The sequence below is a fragment of the Aythya fuligula genome, chromosome 3 (assembly GCF_009819795.1).
Source record: "Aythya fuligula isolate bAytFul2 chromosome 3, bAytFul2.pri, whole genome shotgun sequence".
In the NCBI taxonomy this organism is placed as follows: domain Eukaryota; kingdom Metazoa; phylum Chordata; class Aves; order Anseriformes; family Anatidae; genus Aythya; species Aythya fuligula.
This window is the reverse complement of record NC_045561.1, coordinates 42,301,374-42,321,893: the sequence shown is the minus strand read 5'-3', so window position 1 is coordinate 42,321,893 and position 20,520 is coordinate 42,301,374. Positions and strand designations below refer to the sequence as shown.

The 20,520-nt window shown below is 39.9% G+C and overlaps 1 protein-coding gene across 1 annotated transcript; it reads right to left on the bottom strand.

The window, feature by feature from the left end:
* Window positions 1-612: 612 nt before the first annotated feature.
* RAB4A (RAB4A, member RAS oncogene family) lies at window positions 613-20,089 on the bottom strand. The gene is made up of 8 exons (XM_032183778.1): window positions 19,996-20,089; window positions 12,157-12,237; window positions 11,400-11,514; window positions 10,427-10,489; window positions 8,494-8,648; window positions 7,452-7,547; window positions 4,934-5,094; window positions 613-3,964 (listed from the first exon to the last, which is right to left on the bottom strand). Exons 1-7 carry the CDS (start codon window positions 20,024-20,026, stop codon window positions 4,979-4,981), a joined length of 657 nt encoding a protein of 218 aa, XP_032039669.1. The 5' UTR covers window positions 20,027-20,089; the 3' UTR covers window positions 613-3,964; window positions 4,934-4,978.
* Between the last annotated feature and the right edge of the window lie 431 nt (window positions 20,090-20,520).

Here is a 20,520-nt window from a genome sequence, read left to right as displayed (position 1 = left end):
GGCATAGTTCCTATTGGAGATGTATCTAATTGAGTACAAAGAAAGGGGATAATCTGTTGCTACGTAGGTTGTAGAAGTTATAAGAGCATATACAGGATTCAGGTTGCACAGAAACATCTTCCCTTTGCTTTTTTTAAAAATGTATCTTCTGAAACCATGCTCTCCAGGAGCTCTAGAAGATATATCTTCTCTAGAAATTAATCGGTATTGGAATCCTTAGAGCAAAAAGGCAAACCCAGCAAGGCTAAGAACCAAGTAACTGAATGCAGCCTCACAGCTCAGACATGCAGGAGCTGAGATTCTCTGTGGAAGGCAGCCTTGGCAGCTGCTGCCTTTCTAACAGTGGGTGGCAGCAGCAGTGCTCCAGGGTGGGGGCTGCCTTGTGTGGTGGGGGTGCTGGGGGAGCTGCTTGCCAGGGAGAAATACAGTGACTGCTGCTGGGAAATGTGCTGAAACTGTGCTCCAGTTCTCCTAGCTGATATTCTACCAGCTCAGCTTCACCATGAATTCAGCAAAAGTGTTCTTTTTGGTTTTGAGGCCATCTAATATTTGTCGTGTGGATGTAGCTTATCAGGCAGAAGTGAAAATAAACAGGATTTGCAGTACAACACCTAGAAAATCAAAGTTTCTTTATTTGGGGTTAAATACAAGCATGAAATGAGATAGTATAGGCCAGCAGCCTCATTAAAAGGCAAGACAGGATTTGATAAGACATTTAAATCTTCTAAAGCTCTGAATGGTTAAAGTTCCATATCCAGTAAATCCTAGGATCCGGGTGCCTAGTATTTTGTATAAAACTAAGCCATCTTGCTTTGGTAAAGTAAGAACTTTACACTAAAAGCCATACATAATTTAACATTTATCACTTAGTATTATGTGAGCTAGGTTTGGTTTGCTGTGTGAACTATAATATTAAAGCTTAAAATTGATTCCAGAGCTCTTATGGGCATGATGGTTATTTTTAGAAATAAAAATACTCAGAGGAAAAGAGTAAACAGCAAAGCTTAGAAAGCTACTGCTTCCAACAGTATTCTCCTCAGAAGCTGCCATTTTAGAAAGTATCTTTTTTAAATGTCAGTGAGATACAGCTTAAGGGTGCAACACTTCACAAAACATGTATATTAACCAGATATAATATGTGCTAATATAGTAATGGTCTAAGTATAAGAAAATGGTAAAAACCTGGCAAGCCTGATTATAATGAAGGTATTCTTTCCTTCCTCATGGGAAGGGGACAGCATAAGACAATTTGTTAAAAAATAAAACTGTGCTTACTGCTGCTTAACCACAGACACATTACCAAAATGATCACATGAGCTAGTATAAATGAAGGGCCACTCTTGTATATAAAGGAAAAAGGACAGGAACATATTTTTAAAATAAGAAACACCCTGTAGAGCGCTTTCTTTCAGCAGTGTACTACTACAAAGCAACAGAAGTAACAACACTTCCCCCCATTTCAACTGTTACTGTAATAACAAGTTTTGATCAAGTGCCAACCCCACTTCAACCATTTTAACAGTGCTGGAAGGGAGACCTTTGGCTTTATCAGTGCTGTCATGGCAGGCAGGTGCACAGCTTTTATTTTTGTGTACCAAGAAATCTGATTAGATCATGGGAAACACATTCCTCTATCACTTTTCCAGTATTTCAGTATTGGTTTGGGGTTTCAGAACTGACAGCTTTAGCCCCAACCTCAAGAACTGTAGCAAAAATGCAACACACTCAGCTGAACAATCTGCCATTTGGACGTGCTGGAGGAGGTAACTGCATTCACCATCTACTTCGGGGAACTTGCTTTTCCAGTAATGGAAGCCAAAATGTCATGACTAAGACAGGTAAGGTTACTTGGAGTTCTTCTTGTAAATGCAGGATTAATATTAACAAGTATATTTTTGAGACAGTTTATCAACAAAAAAAATGCCTTGGAATAAATTCTCACCAGTTATATAAAAATCCAAATCTTAAGACATACATAGAGAGCTATAACATGAAAAGCTTTTGATCTTCCAACCTTTTTAAAATTAAGCCTAGACTTTTCTAGTACATAGCAAACTTAATTATTTTGTACTTTGAATTCAGAGATGAGCCAAGGGTATATAACTTTGCAATGAGCATCTATTTGAACTGAAAGTGTCTGGACTTTTCTTTTACATGCAATTCTAATTCCATGGAAAACTGTATACTGCTCCTCTCTGTAGCACTTTTGGTTTGCTCTCGTGCATTAACCGCCCTCTGAACTAGAGCCTCAGTTTAGTTTTCTGATTTATTTTTTAAATGGGCATTTGACTGATGTCCCTTAAATAGGGAAGATTCACATATAGAAAAATAAAGCATTTTTACCCTTAGAATTTGAACACTGAGCTATTTTGTGTTGATTTGTACTTCCAGGATAACATCCCCTTTCAAGTTAGAAATCACTGGTGATATTTTTACTTGTGCTTCAGTGCAACTGAAATGTCACTCCCCCCCAGCAGTTTGAGTTTGGCTACCCCAAGAAACATGAACTTATTTCCACAGCTCCACAAAAGCCCCATCTCTTACCTGATCAGTTGTCATGACACTGACAAAATGGTATTCACTACTTGTGGTTCTCTCCTCCCTCTTGAACCCTCTGCAAGTCTCTTCTGTCTCCAGCTAAGCAATGACAACAGGATTCCTGATCTCTTGTTTCATACCTCTTCCCCACCATACAAAAACAGCAGAAGGGAAGAATGAATTCTTCTAACATATAAAAATCAGCACCAAGGCTGAAGATTTCATTGATGAGCTTCACAGGAAGAAAGACCTACATCAGTAGTATGCATTTTTTTCTTCTATCATGCAAGTCTTCTGGAAGCAATGTGGATAGCATTATATAGTATCTAAACAAAAGTTAAAATGTAGAACTCCAGAAAGGCAGAATCCAAGTTCCTTAAAGTCTAATGTTACAATTCAAGTTCTTAGTTGTACTTTATAGGTGTTTAAGAACAAGATAATACTACTCTAACTTTCAAATGTTCAGGATAGTCTAGAAAAAAACACTTGGGTTAAGGTTGTACTTTACCAGGTATGCTTCACCAGAAATCATTTTCACCAGTTAATTTCTTAGTCAGAAGTAAGAGGTTAAATAGAACTCTTACTGTGATGGTTTTCCATAAGCCCCTGCACTGGAATTACAAAACACACAGGAGATGCACAGCTCCGTTCACATATACGTACTATAAACATAACACCAGTGCTAAACAAAACATCAGAACCAAAAAAAATCCAAGATGCATGTCAGTTGACAGCCATTTGAGAGATTTAAAAGCATTTTTCTGAACTTCTAAGTTCTGGTAAAATAACTTCAAAATATATTTAAGAATTATGATAAAATAGGAAATGTGAACTTCAATAAAAATGACTTCTCCAATTTGATGTGCTACAAAAAGTTAAGTATGGGTCTAACCCTATGTTGAAAATCACCTGTGTAAACACCTTGTCAGAACGTGTCAAACTAAGAAGGAAGAACAAACAGCCACCTCTTACTGACACTGCCAGTGGTTTTATAATATATGGCATAAATATAAACTGTTGTGCGACAAACATGACAAAGCCTACCTCAGTTATATTTCAGTTTATATGATAAAAAAATAAAATATTAAACTGCTCGTAGTGCAACATTCTATCATCATAGAAGTATACCATGCTTTGTAAATTTACTGTTACATTATTTACAGTATATAGCAATGCTTTCAACTAAAGATGAAAGAACAAAACTAGGCAACAAAATGTTTACATACAGGTACCACCTTAACATTGTCCACTGAATTATCAGCTTCCCTTTACAGGCTTTGTGTCACATGGACGTTCTTCCACCCATAGCACACAGCGCACCTTTCTGTCAGCAGTCATCTGCTCTGTCTGGATGTAGTGGAAAGGCGTGTTTAAAAACTGCATAGCTCTCAAACCTTGTTTCTTCAAACGTCACTTACATGGACAGCTGAAAAATACATAAGAACTCCATCACTTACACTGACCAATGTGAAATCTCAAGAGCTGAAATAAGATCAATAAATAGGCACTGCTGTGCAGCCATACAGAGTTGGACTAAATGAATACCCCTTTTAGCAGTCTTAGTTGAAGGAAGGTATTTTGTAGGAGGAAAAAAAAAAAGGGAGGAAAGCAGTTAAAGGATTCTCATGCATTATTTAAAATTCTGGGCTTTAATTGGGAGCTAAGCTCCTGGAATATAGAACAAAATATGAGAACACATAATTGAATGTGGCCTTATTTAACGTTCTGTAAAGCTTCTGCTGGCAGTTTGAGTAATGCTGCCATGCACTGCCCAAATTGATAAAAATGAATACAGTAAGAGTGACGTAGTAACTATGCTTCCAGTAATAGCTTAATTTGATATCACTGCCCTCATGTCAGAGAGCTAAGGCTTAATGAGGCTGGAACAACTTATACACAGCAATTCTTTAATTACCCTCAGTGACTAAGGGAGAAAGTGGGAAAAAAACAGTCAGTGGAAGCTTGAAATCCAGTACTACCTTTCATTTCCAAGTGTCAGTCTTTAAAGTCCATTATTTTTCAGAAAATACTGTCTAATAGTTTTGGGCAAGATACTGCCCCCATGCGTTTTGTGAATTCTCATTCCTAGTAATATTTATTCACAATATCATGGAAATGATTCACTTTTTCTACAGAGCACTAGGTAAGTATCAGAAGAACAATGCATTTCAGATACACAGAATTTTCAAATGTTTTCCGCAGCATTCCTCAGAGTAAAAACCTCAAATACAGCAGTAGGAATACTATTCCTGTGTAAACCTCTACTGTGCATTATTTCATTAGATTCCATGCTGCTGCTTTTACAGGCTGTGAAACTGAAAATGCCAAGCAGTTAGTGTAGCCCATTTATGAAATATAGTAGTTTACCAAACACCACGAGATTTTTCTAACTTACCTTCTGTATCTAAAGCGAGTATTTGGAATTTTGTGCTTTGCTTCTTTAACACCCACATTCTTGAGCACTTTGTGCTTGTGCTCTACGTGGTGATCTCAGCTGTCTCAAGGCAGCGTCTCCATACTGAATACCTGAGCCCATTCTTTCCGGATCTAGTTCTCCTGAGGAGAAACAAAATGGTCACAGAGGATGGATCACTTACAAATAATACATTCCACTTTAAACGACATCAGATACAAACATAAAATGCTGTTCTGCTCTAGTTATGGAGAGATCTATTGCAATTCTGTTTATTTGTAGGCAACTCTAAAACCATACTATTTTCTCCTGTAATTACAACTGCGTGCCCTTAATTGTAACGACAAAGCAGTTCGTCTCTGAGCTAGGCTGCAGCAGAAGTGTTTTTGCACTACTTCTAACAAAGGAAATACCTAAAATGTGTTCTGCAAACACTGTTTCATGTTAAAAGACACCTGCTTTCAGAGACTAACAAGCAAGCACTGTTAATACTAAGCCAAACAGAAATGGATCAATCTGACAGTAAGATTCTGCACAGCACTGCTCCCGGAGGAAATGGCCTCAGCCTTCCTGGCTACTGCTAATCCATTTCTGTGGCTGGTTTACTTCACACCCAGTACCTTCAGAAATGCTCTTCCATTTCTTACTCCATGGTGAACTGGCCAAGATTAGAAACATATAGGTAAAATAAATAAATAAATAAATAAATAAATAAAATCCCTCTAAATAATTCAGGTAACTTATTCAGGCTCATTGCACGTATCTGCTCCCCGTGTGAGTTGGCAGACAACACCACGTTGAGCAGAGCCTGAAGGTAGGGCTACCATTCAGAAAGCACCTTGACCAAACTAGAGGAAGCATTGCAGCAGGAACCTCGTGACATTCAGTACCTACGTGTGCAGAGTACTGTATCTGTGACAGAACAACCCCAAGCACTGGTACAGGGTGGGGACTGACCAGTTGCTACAGAGCAGCCCTGCCAAAAAAGACCTGGGGGTCCTGATGGACAAGCTGACAATGAGACACAGCATACACGCATGACAAAGGAGGTAAGCAATGCACAGGGCTGTGATAGCAGGAGTGTAGCCAGCAGGATGACAAGTGATTATTTCACTCTGCTTGGCACTTGCAAAGCCACACTGAGAGCTGTATGTCCAGTTCTGCATTCCACAAATGCAAAAGAACAAACTGGAGAGAGTACAGGAGAGAGCCCCGAGACCTCTTCAGGCCACTGAGACCAACTTCAGTTGCAGGCTGAAGCTCAGGCAGAGGCTAAGGAAGCTGTGTTTGTTCAGCCTGAAGAAGAGAAGGCTAAGAGAGAATCTAAATGCAGGACTACAGGATCTTAAAAGGGTCTAAAGGCTGGGGTCAGACTGCACTCAGAAATGCACAATAGAAGGACAAAAGGCAACAGACACAGGAAGCACAAGGAGAACTGTATGTCTCGGGGCATTTCAAAATATGCCTCGATGTGCTCTGGGCACCCTGCTCTCACTTTGAAGCTGACCCTATTTGAAACAGGAGGGTGGACTAGAGATCTCCAGAGGCCCTCTCCAGGCTCATTTTTTTCATGATTCAATGCATGTGTGATGACACAAGGGGAAGGACAAGCAGCTCACAGAAAGCAGGACTCGTTTTTGTCATATTAATGCCTAAATCAGTCATGGAAATCCAGTATCATGACTAGCTAGCCATACTCTGCTTTTCTTTTCTTCATTTTTTTTTAATGAAGGTTGCTATTTGGCATTTATTTAATACAGTAATCAGGAAACTCCTGTGAAAATACTGCATTCTTTTCACATAAATTTGGCATACAAAATGTGTAATTAGAGTCTGAGATACTTTTCAATATAGCCCATTCTTAAAACTTGTGAGACATTGGACAGCTGATGACAGACAGAAATCAGAACAACAGATTAGCTCTAATGACACAACACTTGGGAGTCTGTTTCTGATAGAAACCTGCCCACTTGCATTGAGAAGCTTCTGGTATATTTCTAGATCTGCAAAAGAAAAAATGATTTCAACTGAGAGCTAGGGAGGTCACTTCAGGGAATACAGTTGCTAGGAAACATCCCCGGCATCTTCTGTGTTCATGTTTAAATTCTCCTGACCACATTTCCTGCTATATGAGAAGCAGAAATAAAAGGTATGCCTGCCCCCATGTTAGGTTTTTATTCTGCATTGCTAAAACTAATGTCATGCTTCATGCCCGTATGGACATAGCAACCCACAGAACGCATTGCCCATACTCTGAGCTGACAATTAAGGTAAATGCCACGTCAAAACATCCATAATCCACCCCTCTCCTCCTTTCAGGTATACAGATCTGACTTGAATGTTCATTTCCATTAAAACATATGGCTATAAATCAAACGGGTTATTTTATTACAATTAATTCACTTTAGATGATTATACTTACGTGTATACTTTAATATTATTTTTTTCTAAAAAATATAATAGTATTAATATAATATTAATAATATTAATCTCTATTTACCTGATTCAATTTTATTGAGTATTTTTCTTGCACACTGTACAAAGGCCTCTTCAACATTTTCCCCTGTTAGTGCACTTGTTTCCAAGAACATCAGCTCTGTATTTAACACCAGAAAAAACAATCTCAAGGCAAGTCTGAAATATCTGATATAGTAATTCAAACATAAAAATTGATAGGAACAATATTTTTTTCTTAAACAAGAGGAGAGCTATCCTCATACTATGAATAGTATGGTCCTGAAAAAAAATCAATTTTTGAAAACAAAACTAAAAACCAAAAAAACTTCCTCTGAAGTTTATACAAACCTAGCAAGTTGGAATCTAAACACAATAGCCTAGGCTGCACATGCAAAATAGCATATGAAGCTGAAGAGCTTCATATAGTTTCCTGTTAATAGAAAACTATATGCAAGAGGACAGCCAGCAACCATAGTAAGATACATGGTAGAAACGACTTCATCATCAATTTGCAAACTGAAAACAGATGTTACTGTTAGCAGGACTGTAGCGCAGAAGCTCGGAATGAGACTGGCTTTAGCTGCCACTGAAATACGTCTTGAAAGACTGAAAATTCTGGATACTACAGACCAGGTAATAGTCCTCTGGATCCATGCCATATATTGAACTGTTTCTCATGAATAAAACGTATTGCTTTCATCTGGAGTCAACACCATCCAACCTTTTCTATAATGTATAATATCTACAAGAAGCTGAAAACCAGGAAATATTACTCTCTATTTTCTCTCCAGCCCACTGGTGGCAAGGTAACACCTGAGGTTGTATTGCACTCCCTACAAACTATATTGCTACACTTCAAGTAGCAGCTATGACTGGAAGAATCACTGGTAATGGGACTTAAATAGTACGTGCAGTTCTTGTTACAGACACTGTCCTTTCCCTCTGCCTCGTGTACTAACAGGATTCTCTCTTCCACAGATACTTTACAAGTTACAGTGGGCCAAGCAACCCTATCTGCACAAAAAATAAATTGTTTTAAATGTAAGATATCTTTCATCATTACATGATGATTTTGTACTACTTACCATTTTCTTGTGCAAACCGGGATGCTTCTAAAAAAGTAACTTCACGATCTGCATCAAGATCCTTTTTGTTTCCACACAGTATTATTACAATATTTTGACTTGCCAACATTCTTGCATCTGTCAGCCAATTAGTAAGTGCATTGTAGGTTTCTCGGCTGCGAAGAAAATAACATCTCATATTAGAATACACTTGTTTCTAGTGAACAGATCACTGAGATAAAACTTAGAAGGCAAGTCTGTATTTGTGGCAAGCCACAAACTGCTGCTAGTCAGGCAAGTCACCTATGAAGCAATAAACTGTGAAGTGTATCAAGTTCTTTCATGAAACTATTTAAAAGCTTAAAGTTTTTAAAACGCAGAAGTTCAATTAATCACAAACACAGCCAATTTCTTTTCAGCAGTATTTTATATATTCAAAGTCAAGAAACACGCTAGCTGTGTACATGTGCTGTTGGATCCTTTAGAGAGCAATACCTCTCAGCTTACTTCTCCTTGTGTTTATGAATATTCTGTTCCACTGCCGTACCTCCTTTCATTAGATAGTCATTCTGATTAATAAATTCTAATTAGACACCAGGTCCTATGAACTATGTTTTGCTAAAACACATACAGATATCCCAGTTGTGGCTCTAAAGCTCTCTGAAAGTAGGACCTCTTGTAAAATACCACTAATATGGTTTGGAGTGACAACCCCGGATGGAAGGGGAACAGCTGATGAAACAAAAAAGCAAACAAAAAAAATCCATAGCTCAGGATGAGTTAGACTACTTGTAGCCTCTGCAAGGCTCTGAAAGTTTGCTTGTTACTCACTCAAAAAATCCCACAGGTTGGAGTAAGTCAAAATAAATAATAAAATAATCTGTTAAAATGAAAGGTTAGAATTTTTAGTGCTGATCTAGTTTCAGCCTTCTGTACGCGAAATGTAGGGATAACAGAATGAGTTATTGTTTAACATGGAATTCAACCGATTCTTAAGTTTCAGATGGGATTATAATAATTAACTTACACTTACAGAGACTTGCTGACCTGAAGTTTCACATTTGTTTTAAGACCAATTACAGTGCAGGCAGTTATGCACACACCATTAGTCACTGTAGTAGTGGTCAATGCTAAAGCCTTCAAGAAACAGGACTGACAAATGAGTCCAGCTGACCTTAAGCACAAAACACTGATTTCAAAGATTGCCCAGAGGAGAACAGTACACTCACAGGACAAAAAGCAACAGACCTAGCCAAGTCATTATGAACCTACATGAAACTTAGCCGACAAGTATGTCAATGGTGGCCAGAAAAATAAAGTACAGATGAACAGTTTTTTGGGGGGGGCTATGGTTAAGGAATGCATAGGTGGAGCTAGCTTCTCCAGAAGATGACCTGTTATACCGGAACACTAACAAGCAATTTCCACAAATAGGGGTGTACTGCCTTGGTTAAAAGTGGCTCAAGTCTGCTCTAAATTTCTGTTGCACCCTGCCAATGCCAGGTTATTTGTTTTGAAGGCTATGAAACTAAGCAACACAGATCAGGCCAGAGGTTTGTTTTAGCTTTGTAAAACCATGAATGTAAAAGATTTCAGGAACAGAACAACGAGACGTGCACAGTGATCCTTCCCTGATTTATTCAGTTTCCAAGAGATGGTGGTTACAGGCTTCCTAAGCCAGCGGCTGCATTTAGTCCACCATGATTACAATAGCTACTGGTGAGCCCATTCCCATCTATTTTTCTAACCCTTACGTTCTGTTTACATTTATGGCATTCATAGTATCTCACGTGAGCAAGTTCCAAGACTTGAGTACACACTAGAACTAATTATTTTTTTACATTTTTCTTTTCTTCCTGTTCATTCTCTGTTGAGGATTAGATACTTGGGGAGTATAGAATTATTTGTTAACTATGTCTGATAGCCAATAAACAAAACGCAGTAGTTTTCTTACCTGGTTATGTCATAGACAAGCAAAGCACCTGCAGCACCTCTATAGTAACTTCTTGTTACAGACCTGAAACAGAATTACAGATATCCATTTCTATTTGTACCAGGTCTGGCTGGGATGGAGTTAACTTTCCCTGCAGCAGCCCACACAGTGCTGTGCTCTGCACTTGCGGCTAGAACAGCCCTGGTATCACACCAGTGTTACCTCTCTTGCTGAGCAGTGCTGGCACAGCAGCAGGACTCCCTCCAAACCACCCCAAAGCCAGCGGGCTGACAGTGGGCAAGAGGTGGGGAGGGGACATCACAAGGGCAGCTGACCCAAACCAAAGGATATTCCATATGGTATGGAGTCACACTCAGCAATAAAAGGTGGAAAAGGGGACACGGAAGGGAGGCTCTTGCTATAAAAATGCCTGTCCTCTCAAACAACCACTACATGCAGTGAGACCCTGTTTCCCAAGATGTGGCCAAACATTGCTCATTGATGGAAAGCAGAGACTGTTTTTCTCTCTCTTTGCTTCCACATGACCTTTGTGTATTTTTTTCCTCTTTCTTTTCTCTTTAATTAGGCTTATCTCAAACGGTGAGACTTTTTTTTCCCCAAAATAGTTTCTCAACCCCCATCCCTTTCCTTTGAAGAGTGAGAGAGCAGTGCAGTGGAGTTTAGTTGGCCATTGGTGCAAATCACCACGCTGTTACATCTCTGTTCTTTCAGATCTGGGTTAATATAATGCAATCTACACTATGAAACATTTATTTATTTAAATAAAACATGATTTTAAACACAGTAAGCTACGCAGCAGCAGACTATTTATAACTAGGCTTTTGATAAAGCGTTTTCAATGAATGTAGCCACACAGGGATTCTCAAAGTCCATTTTCCCTCCTTATAAGCAGGGATAAAAAAAACAAACAACACCCATCATCAAAAGTAATAATTGAAGAAACAACATTTAATGAAATGGCTGAAAAGGGCACCTGAATCTCTCTTGTCCTGCTGTGTCCCATATCTGCAACTTCACGTATTTACCACCAACGTTTATGATCTTTGAACCAAATTCCACTCCTATTGTATGATTTGAATCATCTTTGACTAAAACAAAACAAAACAAAACAAAACAAAAAAAAAACACATACAAAAAAAACAGTTGTTATTTAGAGAGTACTTAGGGTAAATGATTAGTTGTCACAAAATCCAAACTCTTCAGCGTTCAAATTATCAACTACTTTTTGAGCAAGCGAAAATCAGTGCCACTCATAAGCCTACTGCCACCATGCAGAAAATAAAGCATTTATTACGATTCTTGAGCATCTTATTGAATTCAAAATTACTAGGATGACCTGCCTTAATCAAATCATTCCTGGTTCCCATTAATGAATGGGAACAGACAACGTCTGTTACATTTTCTTCACCTGTTTTCTAATACCTTGACACAATTTAAAATTAAAGGAAAAGCCAAACACAAACTGCCACTCTTGCCAATGAATAAGATACATTTTCTCTTTCGAGCTTGAAGTTAAGGCACTTGCTCTACGTAGACCGTTGATACCACAGATTCTTAGCAGTATGCAACTGTCCATATCAGACGCGAGATCATAGTTCAAGTTCCTAGAATCATGCACTGTTCCTTGGTAATTACGTATTATCATCCTCGAGGTGTTTCTCGAAATAATTATAATTCAGTTGAGAAAGATAAATCTTTGGAGAACTCTTACTGTGCTCATGTATACTTACACTTCTTTTCAATAAATTGGTGTAGCAAACAGGATTTTCCAGTTCCAGCATTTCCTATGACCAAGAACTTAAACAGGAAATCTGAAGATTAAAACAAACAAACAAAAAAAAGTTAACTTCTGGTAAGAACTCACATTTTTGTTGTAAGATCAAGTACCCAGACCATCTACTCCAGTAGCTCTCATTTCATGGAGAAGAGAGGGCAACATAACGATAAATCTGAAGAGTAACCCAGTTTATTCAACAGTGATGGTTACAAAATAAGAGCTAAGAATGCTATTAGCTTATGGAGATACAAGAACGACAGAGGAGATGAAAATAGCTGAATTATAAGGCATGTGATTGGCTTGTATACCAGCAACCTGTTTTAAGGTTATATAAGCTATTAGCTAGAGTCAGTACAAATACCCTGTATAACGACATTGACTCCTAAGAAAAAGTACAAAAACATCTAGATTAAAAAAAAAATATATATATTTTCCACTTTTAATACTTGTATGATCTGGAACAGCTAGAATGATTTTCCTATGTATTCAGAGGCAAGAAGTATTTTTTATTCTGGCATGGCTGCTTTCATGTCTCCTCTGTATGGTAAATGAAGATACAGTTACTGCTGGCACTTTGCCTACTTATGAACCATTTACATCAGTGTTCATGTAGCAAGGCAAGTATTCAAGATGTCATTTGTATTGTTATCTATTCAGTTGGATACTACCTCTCCAGGTCTACTCTCAGGTTGGCTGAAGACTGAAGAAAGCCTCCTTGTCTTATCACTCTCAAACATTTACACTGATAAACTGTGATTAGGAGGTTTACAATTACTTCCCCAGTACCGAGCCATCAAGACAACTGTTAAATTTCTTGCATGATTCACTATTTATTTTTCCACCAGCACCATTCTTTTTATAGTCCTCTTAGCTTTATTGTGCAGTTTCTTATAAACATAGTAAGACATCCAATAAGCACGTAATGAAGAGAATTAAGCTTGCAATAGCAACAAAAATAAAAACTTAGTGTTAGTTTTGACTATACCAAGCAAGTCAAAGCACCGGTACGTGAATCTTTCAGAACCTTCTTTGAATCTTTAGCTTTACAGGTCAAATTTAACATGCACAAAGAAGTCTACCTGCTCATTCTGTTTCAAGCAGGAGTTATTTGTTATGGTGCATCATAAACATCTAGCAATGCCAAAAGCAAAAAGCAAGTGGCTATGAATCCTGGCAAAGCCCACCATTCTTTGTCTTCAGTTGTTTTCCAAATTTTGTTATCTTTAAAATGAGGTATTGTTTTACCAAAGGTTTCTGCTGTTTTTCACTCTACCTCTGCATGATTTTCCTGTTCCAAATGTTGTAACAGGCTTTGGTATGGACTCTGTATTCTGCCTGTCTCAGAAAGAAGAGATTGCTTTTTTTGCTCACAAGTATTGTGACCGTTTACATACTCTAGACATTCTGTTCCAAACTCCTCATTCTTCACGCCCCCACCCAGCTGCTCATGCTTTGTAGATAAAAAAGAAAGTAAGAAAAGGGATTTTGGTTCAGCCTGTGAAAGTGTGTACTGGTTCTTCCAGTAAAGAAGGACCCTTCGTGTCACCTCAGCCGCAAAACACACTCAAACTCAGAATACTTCGTTCTCCAGACTATATCAAATCTTCACTGTTAGTATGAGATGTATTTATATCATTAATGGCCCCAAAGTGTTAGGCTAAGAAAGCCAAATGTCTCTTTTTAAGTACCACACAGCACTAGTTAGCTGTCTTGTGTACCTTCCCATATATTTAGACCACTGTGGGTGTGTGTAATCTCACTGATTTTACCACTTTCAAAGAGTTCCTCAAAATGCACGATGTTCTGAGACACAGTTGCAATGAAAATAATCTGTTTCTTGTCTCCTCAGTTTTTTCCAAATATAAATTTGAAATCCAGTTAAAACTGGTTCTCCTATGTATCTGGCAAATGCTGCTTGTCAGAATTTTGTGTCAAAAGCAACTACAAAAATCACATCTACCTTTCTTTTGTCCATGGACAACTCACACCATGGACAGTAGTTTAACGGCTACTGTCAAACTGAAAGAGGAAAAGAATGACAGCAAATCTCTGTTCCTACACTAGTTTTTCCTGTCATTTTAAGCCCCTGTTGTTAGATGTGGCTGCCAAAGCCAGATTTTGCGATGCACAAAACCCCGCTGAGTGGCACAATCGAGGAGCTGCTCTGTTCTGCGCAGACAGGCTGCAGGCCAGCGAGGAATTCAGAGCCAACGGCGTCACTGGCAGGGACGGTATGGAAGGGCCTCAGAACAGCACTGGATATTTCCTGAGGTGCTTCAGATTTTGTTCTGAAAGCAGAGTGGTATTGGAGATTTCATATTAAATTCCTCAAATGGATACCACACACTAACAGCAATTTACAGATAGATTCCTAATTCCTACCAAAATCCTATTAGACCAGACAACTTTAAGAGGGATTTTCTCCTACAGAAAAATCATTTGGATAGATGATGATTCAATACCTGCTTGCTTGGTAGAAAAAAAAAAAAAAAAAAAAAAAAAAAGCTTCCATCTGCCAAAGCAGCAAACCTGTTTTCTAAGGTGGAACTTGAAAGTGCAGTTTCATATTGTAATCAAGTGAATTGTAAAGAAGAGAAGTGTTTTAGTCTCCTACAGAGTGGAAAAAGCCAAGCCCTCTATTAAAAATTTTATACCAGAAATTCTTTCACAATACACAGACTCGTACAGTAAGGAAAGTAACGCTTTGCAGTTATGTGCACAGAGGTACTTCTATCACTTGAAATGATTTTATGTCAATTGTTCAAAAGAGCAAAAGGCTCTGTATCAGACTTCACGTTAATAGCTTACCCACAAGCACCGGATAACACGTTTCAGGAAATCTGGAATGCTGTGTACGTGTAATCACCAGCAAGGAAGGACAAGAAAAAGCATTTGCCAATAACAGAAGTCACAAATATCCATATTTAATGAGTTTAGAGCTTTTTAAAGTTCTGAGCCCAAACTATCAATGAATAAGGTAATACCAGGTAAGAAGAGGGAATATATTTTTTCAGTTTGTTGTTGTGGAACTTCTTTCTTACAGCGTCATTCTGCATGATAATGGCAACCATATCAATAACATGTTTATAACTTTCTCTGTTTGATTTAGGGCATGAAACATCTTCTCTTTGAACTGTGTGGATGTCTCAGAAAATGCAGCACTGTTCAGAAACAGAAACTGAATGAGACAGGCTAAAGAAGCTATGTGCCCACACTGTAACTCATACTCAGGAAAACCTTCCATATATTAATTCTTTGCAATTTCACTGAACACAACTCATATCCTAGTGTTTGTACCATTGCTTATTGTCCTAGTTTTTCTTTTTGGCCTCCTCTCCCAGAGGAATTCAGTTATTTCGTTTACAGCTTGCTTTTATTTATTCATTTTTGTGATTGACAAAGAAGCTCTGAGCTCCGACATTCCAGTCGGCTGCCAAGGCTGTCACCCTAGAGAAGCTTTTCTTATGAGCTCTGTTGTTCCTCGTTCATGGAGAAGCTGAAAAGAAACATCATTCCCATGCTAAAAACGCTTGCTATCATGCTGGTTACTAAAACGATCTAGAAAAGTTAAAGCACTCTGCCTGTAAATAATGTCTTCATTATGTAGACAGGATTTTGAAAGAAAACTAACTCTGTGCCAGAAGGAAAAAGGGTTACAAGACATTCACTAAAGAAAGCATGAAGAACGATAGCATAGCCCAGCTGTTTAAGGAACCAAGGCAGTACAAGGAGTCAACTTACTCCCCTCTGTGAGCTACATGCCCCACCTGATCCCACACCGCACACAGTGCCAGGGAGCAGAGCAGCTGGACGGATCCTGGCTTCCTAGCGCAGGTGAAAAGGACTGAGTAAAACCACGGCTCCACCCCAAAGCAGTGCCAGCAGCCCAACTGCTGTACGCTGGGGGAAGGAGAAGGGAGACAATGGTGGGCTTTGACCCAACCACCACAGCAGATCAAAACCAGACAGCCGATGTGGAAACCACCCCAGGCCATCCAACCTCCTTCTCCATCTGAAGCTTACTCCAGCAGAAGGAATAATTGAGCTGCTTCTGAACCACTGCAGCCTAGTCTTTAAAATGTAATGTGAAATGAATTGTTTTCTATACTCTTCCTAACACAGGAGGGGAAAAAAGACCAACTTACATCTTCAATCACAGTTCAGGCTTCTACCAACTGCCTGAGAAAGACTAGAACATACATTCGTTAACGCTGACCCTTTGGAAACTCACATTCACACCAATTAAAAAGGTTTCCTGATAGTTAGACACCTTTGATTTTGCATCAGTCTGCATAAAGGAAGAGTGCTCTGAAGCGCTCCTACTATCATATGCTTTTCTCTCCACGTGAGGGGAAAGAGGAGCTATTCTCCCTGCTTACCCCTTTCTCCAGCAGTAAGGATTTCCAAGCTAAACAGGTAGAACCGATATACTCAGCTCTGTTCCAGTTGGCACAGAGACTGCTTGGAAGAGGGCAGCTTTGCTTTGTGACCTGAGCAATAAAAAATAGGCTTTGAAATAAACTGAAGACCATGGTGACAAATGCAAAGACCATCTGAGAAGCGTCTGTGGAAGGGAAGGGAGGGAGGACAAGGAGAAAAGCATGAATCAAGTTGCCTAGACCAAGAAGAAACACTTTTGGATGAACAGAAACATCTCTGACAGCGACAGATTGAAAAACTCATGACCAGAATGGCAGTTGTAGATATTCATGGAGAAAACGGAAGGAAGTAGGCACTGAAGAGATTTGAGTGGAATCTAACATCACACATTCTCTCAAAGGTAGTACAACTTTTCCTCTAGCCTTCTACCACTTAAAATCCAAAGGTCCCTTTTATTTATCTGTGAAGGATAAGCCATTTAAAAATCAATCCATATTTATCACCATGTGAAAACGCTTAAGTTTTGCGCTGGGAAGCAGGAGGAAGCCTGCATGTGTTCATAGTTACTGTCTGTGCAGAGGCCACTGCATCTCAGAAAGCAGGAGTTATTCAAAGGAAAATTATGTTTATAAGAGATTTGTTTCCACTGTTACAGCAGATGCACATTTTACAGTGACCCTCCACTCCCAACAGCAGCAGTAAAAAGTTCTTCCTAAATTTAGTCTCAAAATTCACGGAGTTTTCTCTTCACAATTACTTTGGTTTTGTTCCTGGAACCTTGTAAGGGAAAGAAATTGATTGTGTAGGATCATACTACAGCAGTGGAAGGAAATCCCCAACTTGTTCCAATATATACCTCAACCGAGTATCCTGTCAGTCTCCTTTTACCACTCCAAACAGAGCTGAAAGCTGGGGGAGGATGGAACAGCACACACTGAAAGAGCAAAATCTCAAATATAATCTTTATTAATTATTCATTTTATTATACTCTGCTTCCCAGAGCAAACTTTGAGCCATCACATTTCCATGCTAAAACACCACAGAGAGGGGAGACAGCTCTATTTTCGTGATGTATTTGCAATAAACCACAGTTGGATGTTTGTCCGATTAAACCTAATTTGACTTAGAAGTACCATAAAGTCTACTTTCTCCCAGTAGAAGAAACATGCAAGCAAAAGATTCAAAAAATCATAAGCAGATAAGCAGTATCTGTCTATTTCACAATCTGTTCCAGAACCTGGCACTCAAGTTCTACAGGTCTCCAGCCTCCAGGGCCCCACAGGTAGTGATATCAAGCGTTGCAGACAATATTAAATTCACTCTCAAATTTAATTCAGTTACAACTTTTCATTCCCCACTGCTACTAACATGACAATTCGCGGGCAACAGGTCCACTGCCACGCAAGGTTTGTTTCTACCACCCCCACACCCTACCGGAGAAGGAGCATATGCTTAAAGATCATTTGCATTCATGAAGACAGTCCAAGGAGCCTGAAGTCCAAAGGCTCAGAAAGAGATCAATGAAATAAAATGGTGAAACTGATATGGAGAAGGCTGTATCTTAAAGGCAGCTGGCAACAGTAAGAAAGAAGCAGCATCCTTAATCATAGGACCATGACTTCAACTGCAGATAATTTACAATACTGATATTAAAGCAGAAGTTCTGCAAAGATCTTCCAGAAGCAATGGAATTGATCAAAGCAATTACAGTTTTCAAATCAAAGCTGAGAGTAAAACAACAGAATTGGCTATGTAAAGCAGTTTTATTAGGCAGAAAAAAAAATCTTTGGGAAAAAACAAACTCTGTAAAATTAGAATTTCAAGAGTAATTCTGAGCAACCTCAGAGGCTTGCCAAATGATTCTGATACCCGATATATCCTGGAAAGGAAGAGGGTTAAGCAAATTTCTTCTAAATAACTTTTGGAAAAATACCGTCTGTACTGCTTTCTCAGCAAGCCAAAAGATTTACTTAGATTCTTCTAATTATGAAGTGCTATATATAGTTATTCTGCAGTAAACTATCCCAACTGTTCCGGAGAATTACAGAAAAGAAGGGGAAATACAACATTTACATGTAGTTAGCACACAAACCACACTCTCTCATGATGCTGAACAGGCAATGCACAGTCCCCAAAATAATGGCAACCCAACCAAAGCTGTTAAAACTAAAACTGACCCTTAGTCGAGATCTGGCAACTAGCCTTTAAAAGTTTCTAGACCTTTTAATGTAAGAATGAAGGCAATTTAAACTGTTGTTTTACACAAACCTGATTTACCTTTCCTTTGTTCAGGTCTAGGAAATTGGAAGTGAAATCATTAAGAGGGGAGACAGAGATAAACATTACACTCCATCCTATCAGAAGGGATGAGGGTCATCAAATAAAACTGGCCATCAAGCAGAACTCCTCAGAAAACAAGAAGAGAGCCTTCTGCTGAACAGATGGCCTATGTGGGGAGCTCCCTGCCAAAGGATGCTGTGAATGCAAATTTGCCGGAGTTCAAGGAAAGACTGCGCAAGTTCATTGAAGAAAGAGCCACCGAGGGCTTCTCAACAGAAACCATACTCAGCTCATGGAAATTTCAAGTTGAAAATAGCTGGAGAACATCAGGGAAATGATCACATGTACTTGCCCTGCTCTTAGTCTCTTTTCAAAGCATCAACAGGACACCGCAAAAATAGATACTAGTTACTATCATGGTCTAGTTACTACCTAACTATCTAGTTACTATCATAGCATAGGCACTGGTAAGTTCTACATGTATGTTATGCCATAACTTAGTTTTTACTACTCCATCTGCTCTAAATCTTGGCACTCACATATTCTAGCTCTGAATTTCTGTAGCTGATTTATGTACATACAGAACAAACACTGAAACTCAGAAGAAAAAATGAAATAACCCACAACAGCTGCAGACCTTCAAGTTTAAGGTCGCATTTTCTAGAACACCAAAACAATCGGAAAGCATCAAGAGTCACAGCGGGCTTACAATTGCTATTTTGCATCACTGGAACAATACAAAAAGTGTTGAAATGTACTTGTTAAGATACAGTGTGAAAATACGGGCTGGCAAAGCAGGCAGGCAGGCTCAAGAGGAGCACTGCTGGCATTCTGTCCTCTCTGCTTGTCCGTCCAGCTGCCTGTTCAGAGACCACCAGAGGAGCTCAGGAGCGATCCCAGTTCGTGCTCACGGGAGTTCAGACCACGAACAACCGGTGCCCCCCTAACGAGCCCTCCTGCTGCCCCCTCACAGCTGGCCGAGCCTCACACGGCTCCCACCGAGCCCACGGGTTCCTGACCGTGCCCCTGCCCCTGCCCCTGCCCCTGCCCTACCCACCACTAGGCTCGGGCTGCGAGGGCAGGAGGCTGCCCCGGCGGCCCCCAGCCCCCTCGCATCCCCCCCGGCTCCTACCGTAGGTCTCGGACATGGCGGCCTGCGACATGCCGGAGCGCCCCGTCCCCCGCCGGGCCCGGGCAGGGCGCTGCCGCCGGGCCGGGAGGGACGCGGCCGGGCCCCGCCGCCCCGCCCCGCCTCACCCCGCCTCAGCTCCGCCCGCAACGGCCGCAACGGCCCCGCTGCGCACGCGCCCTCGGCCCCGCCCCATGGCGGGCGGCCGCCGCCTCAGTGACGAACCCCCAAACAGCTCAGCCACCCCACAGCCTGTCCCCTTTTGGGGTGCTTAATCTCACGCCGACCCCAAACCCCTAATGATTACCGAAATAAACTGATTTTGTTAATTACTAAAAATGTCATGCTGCGTCAGTATGGGAACAGGGGGGTCTGGACACCTTGCTCTGGACAAACAGGATTTGAGGTTAAAAGACCTTACATCAGTCTCGTTTGATCAAAGACCTTAGACCGGTCTTGTCTGATCAAATTGAGCTTGCCTATATGGAGGTGATGTTTGGTAAATGTACTAATGCCACGCTCCTCTGC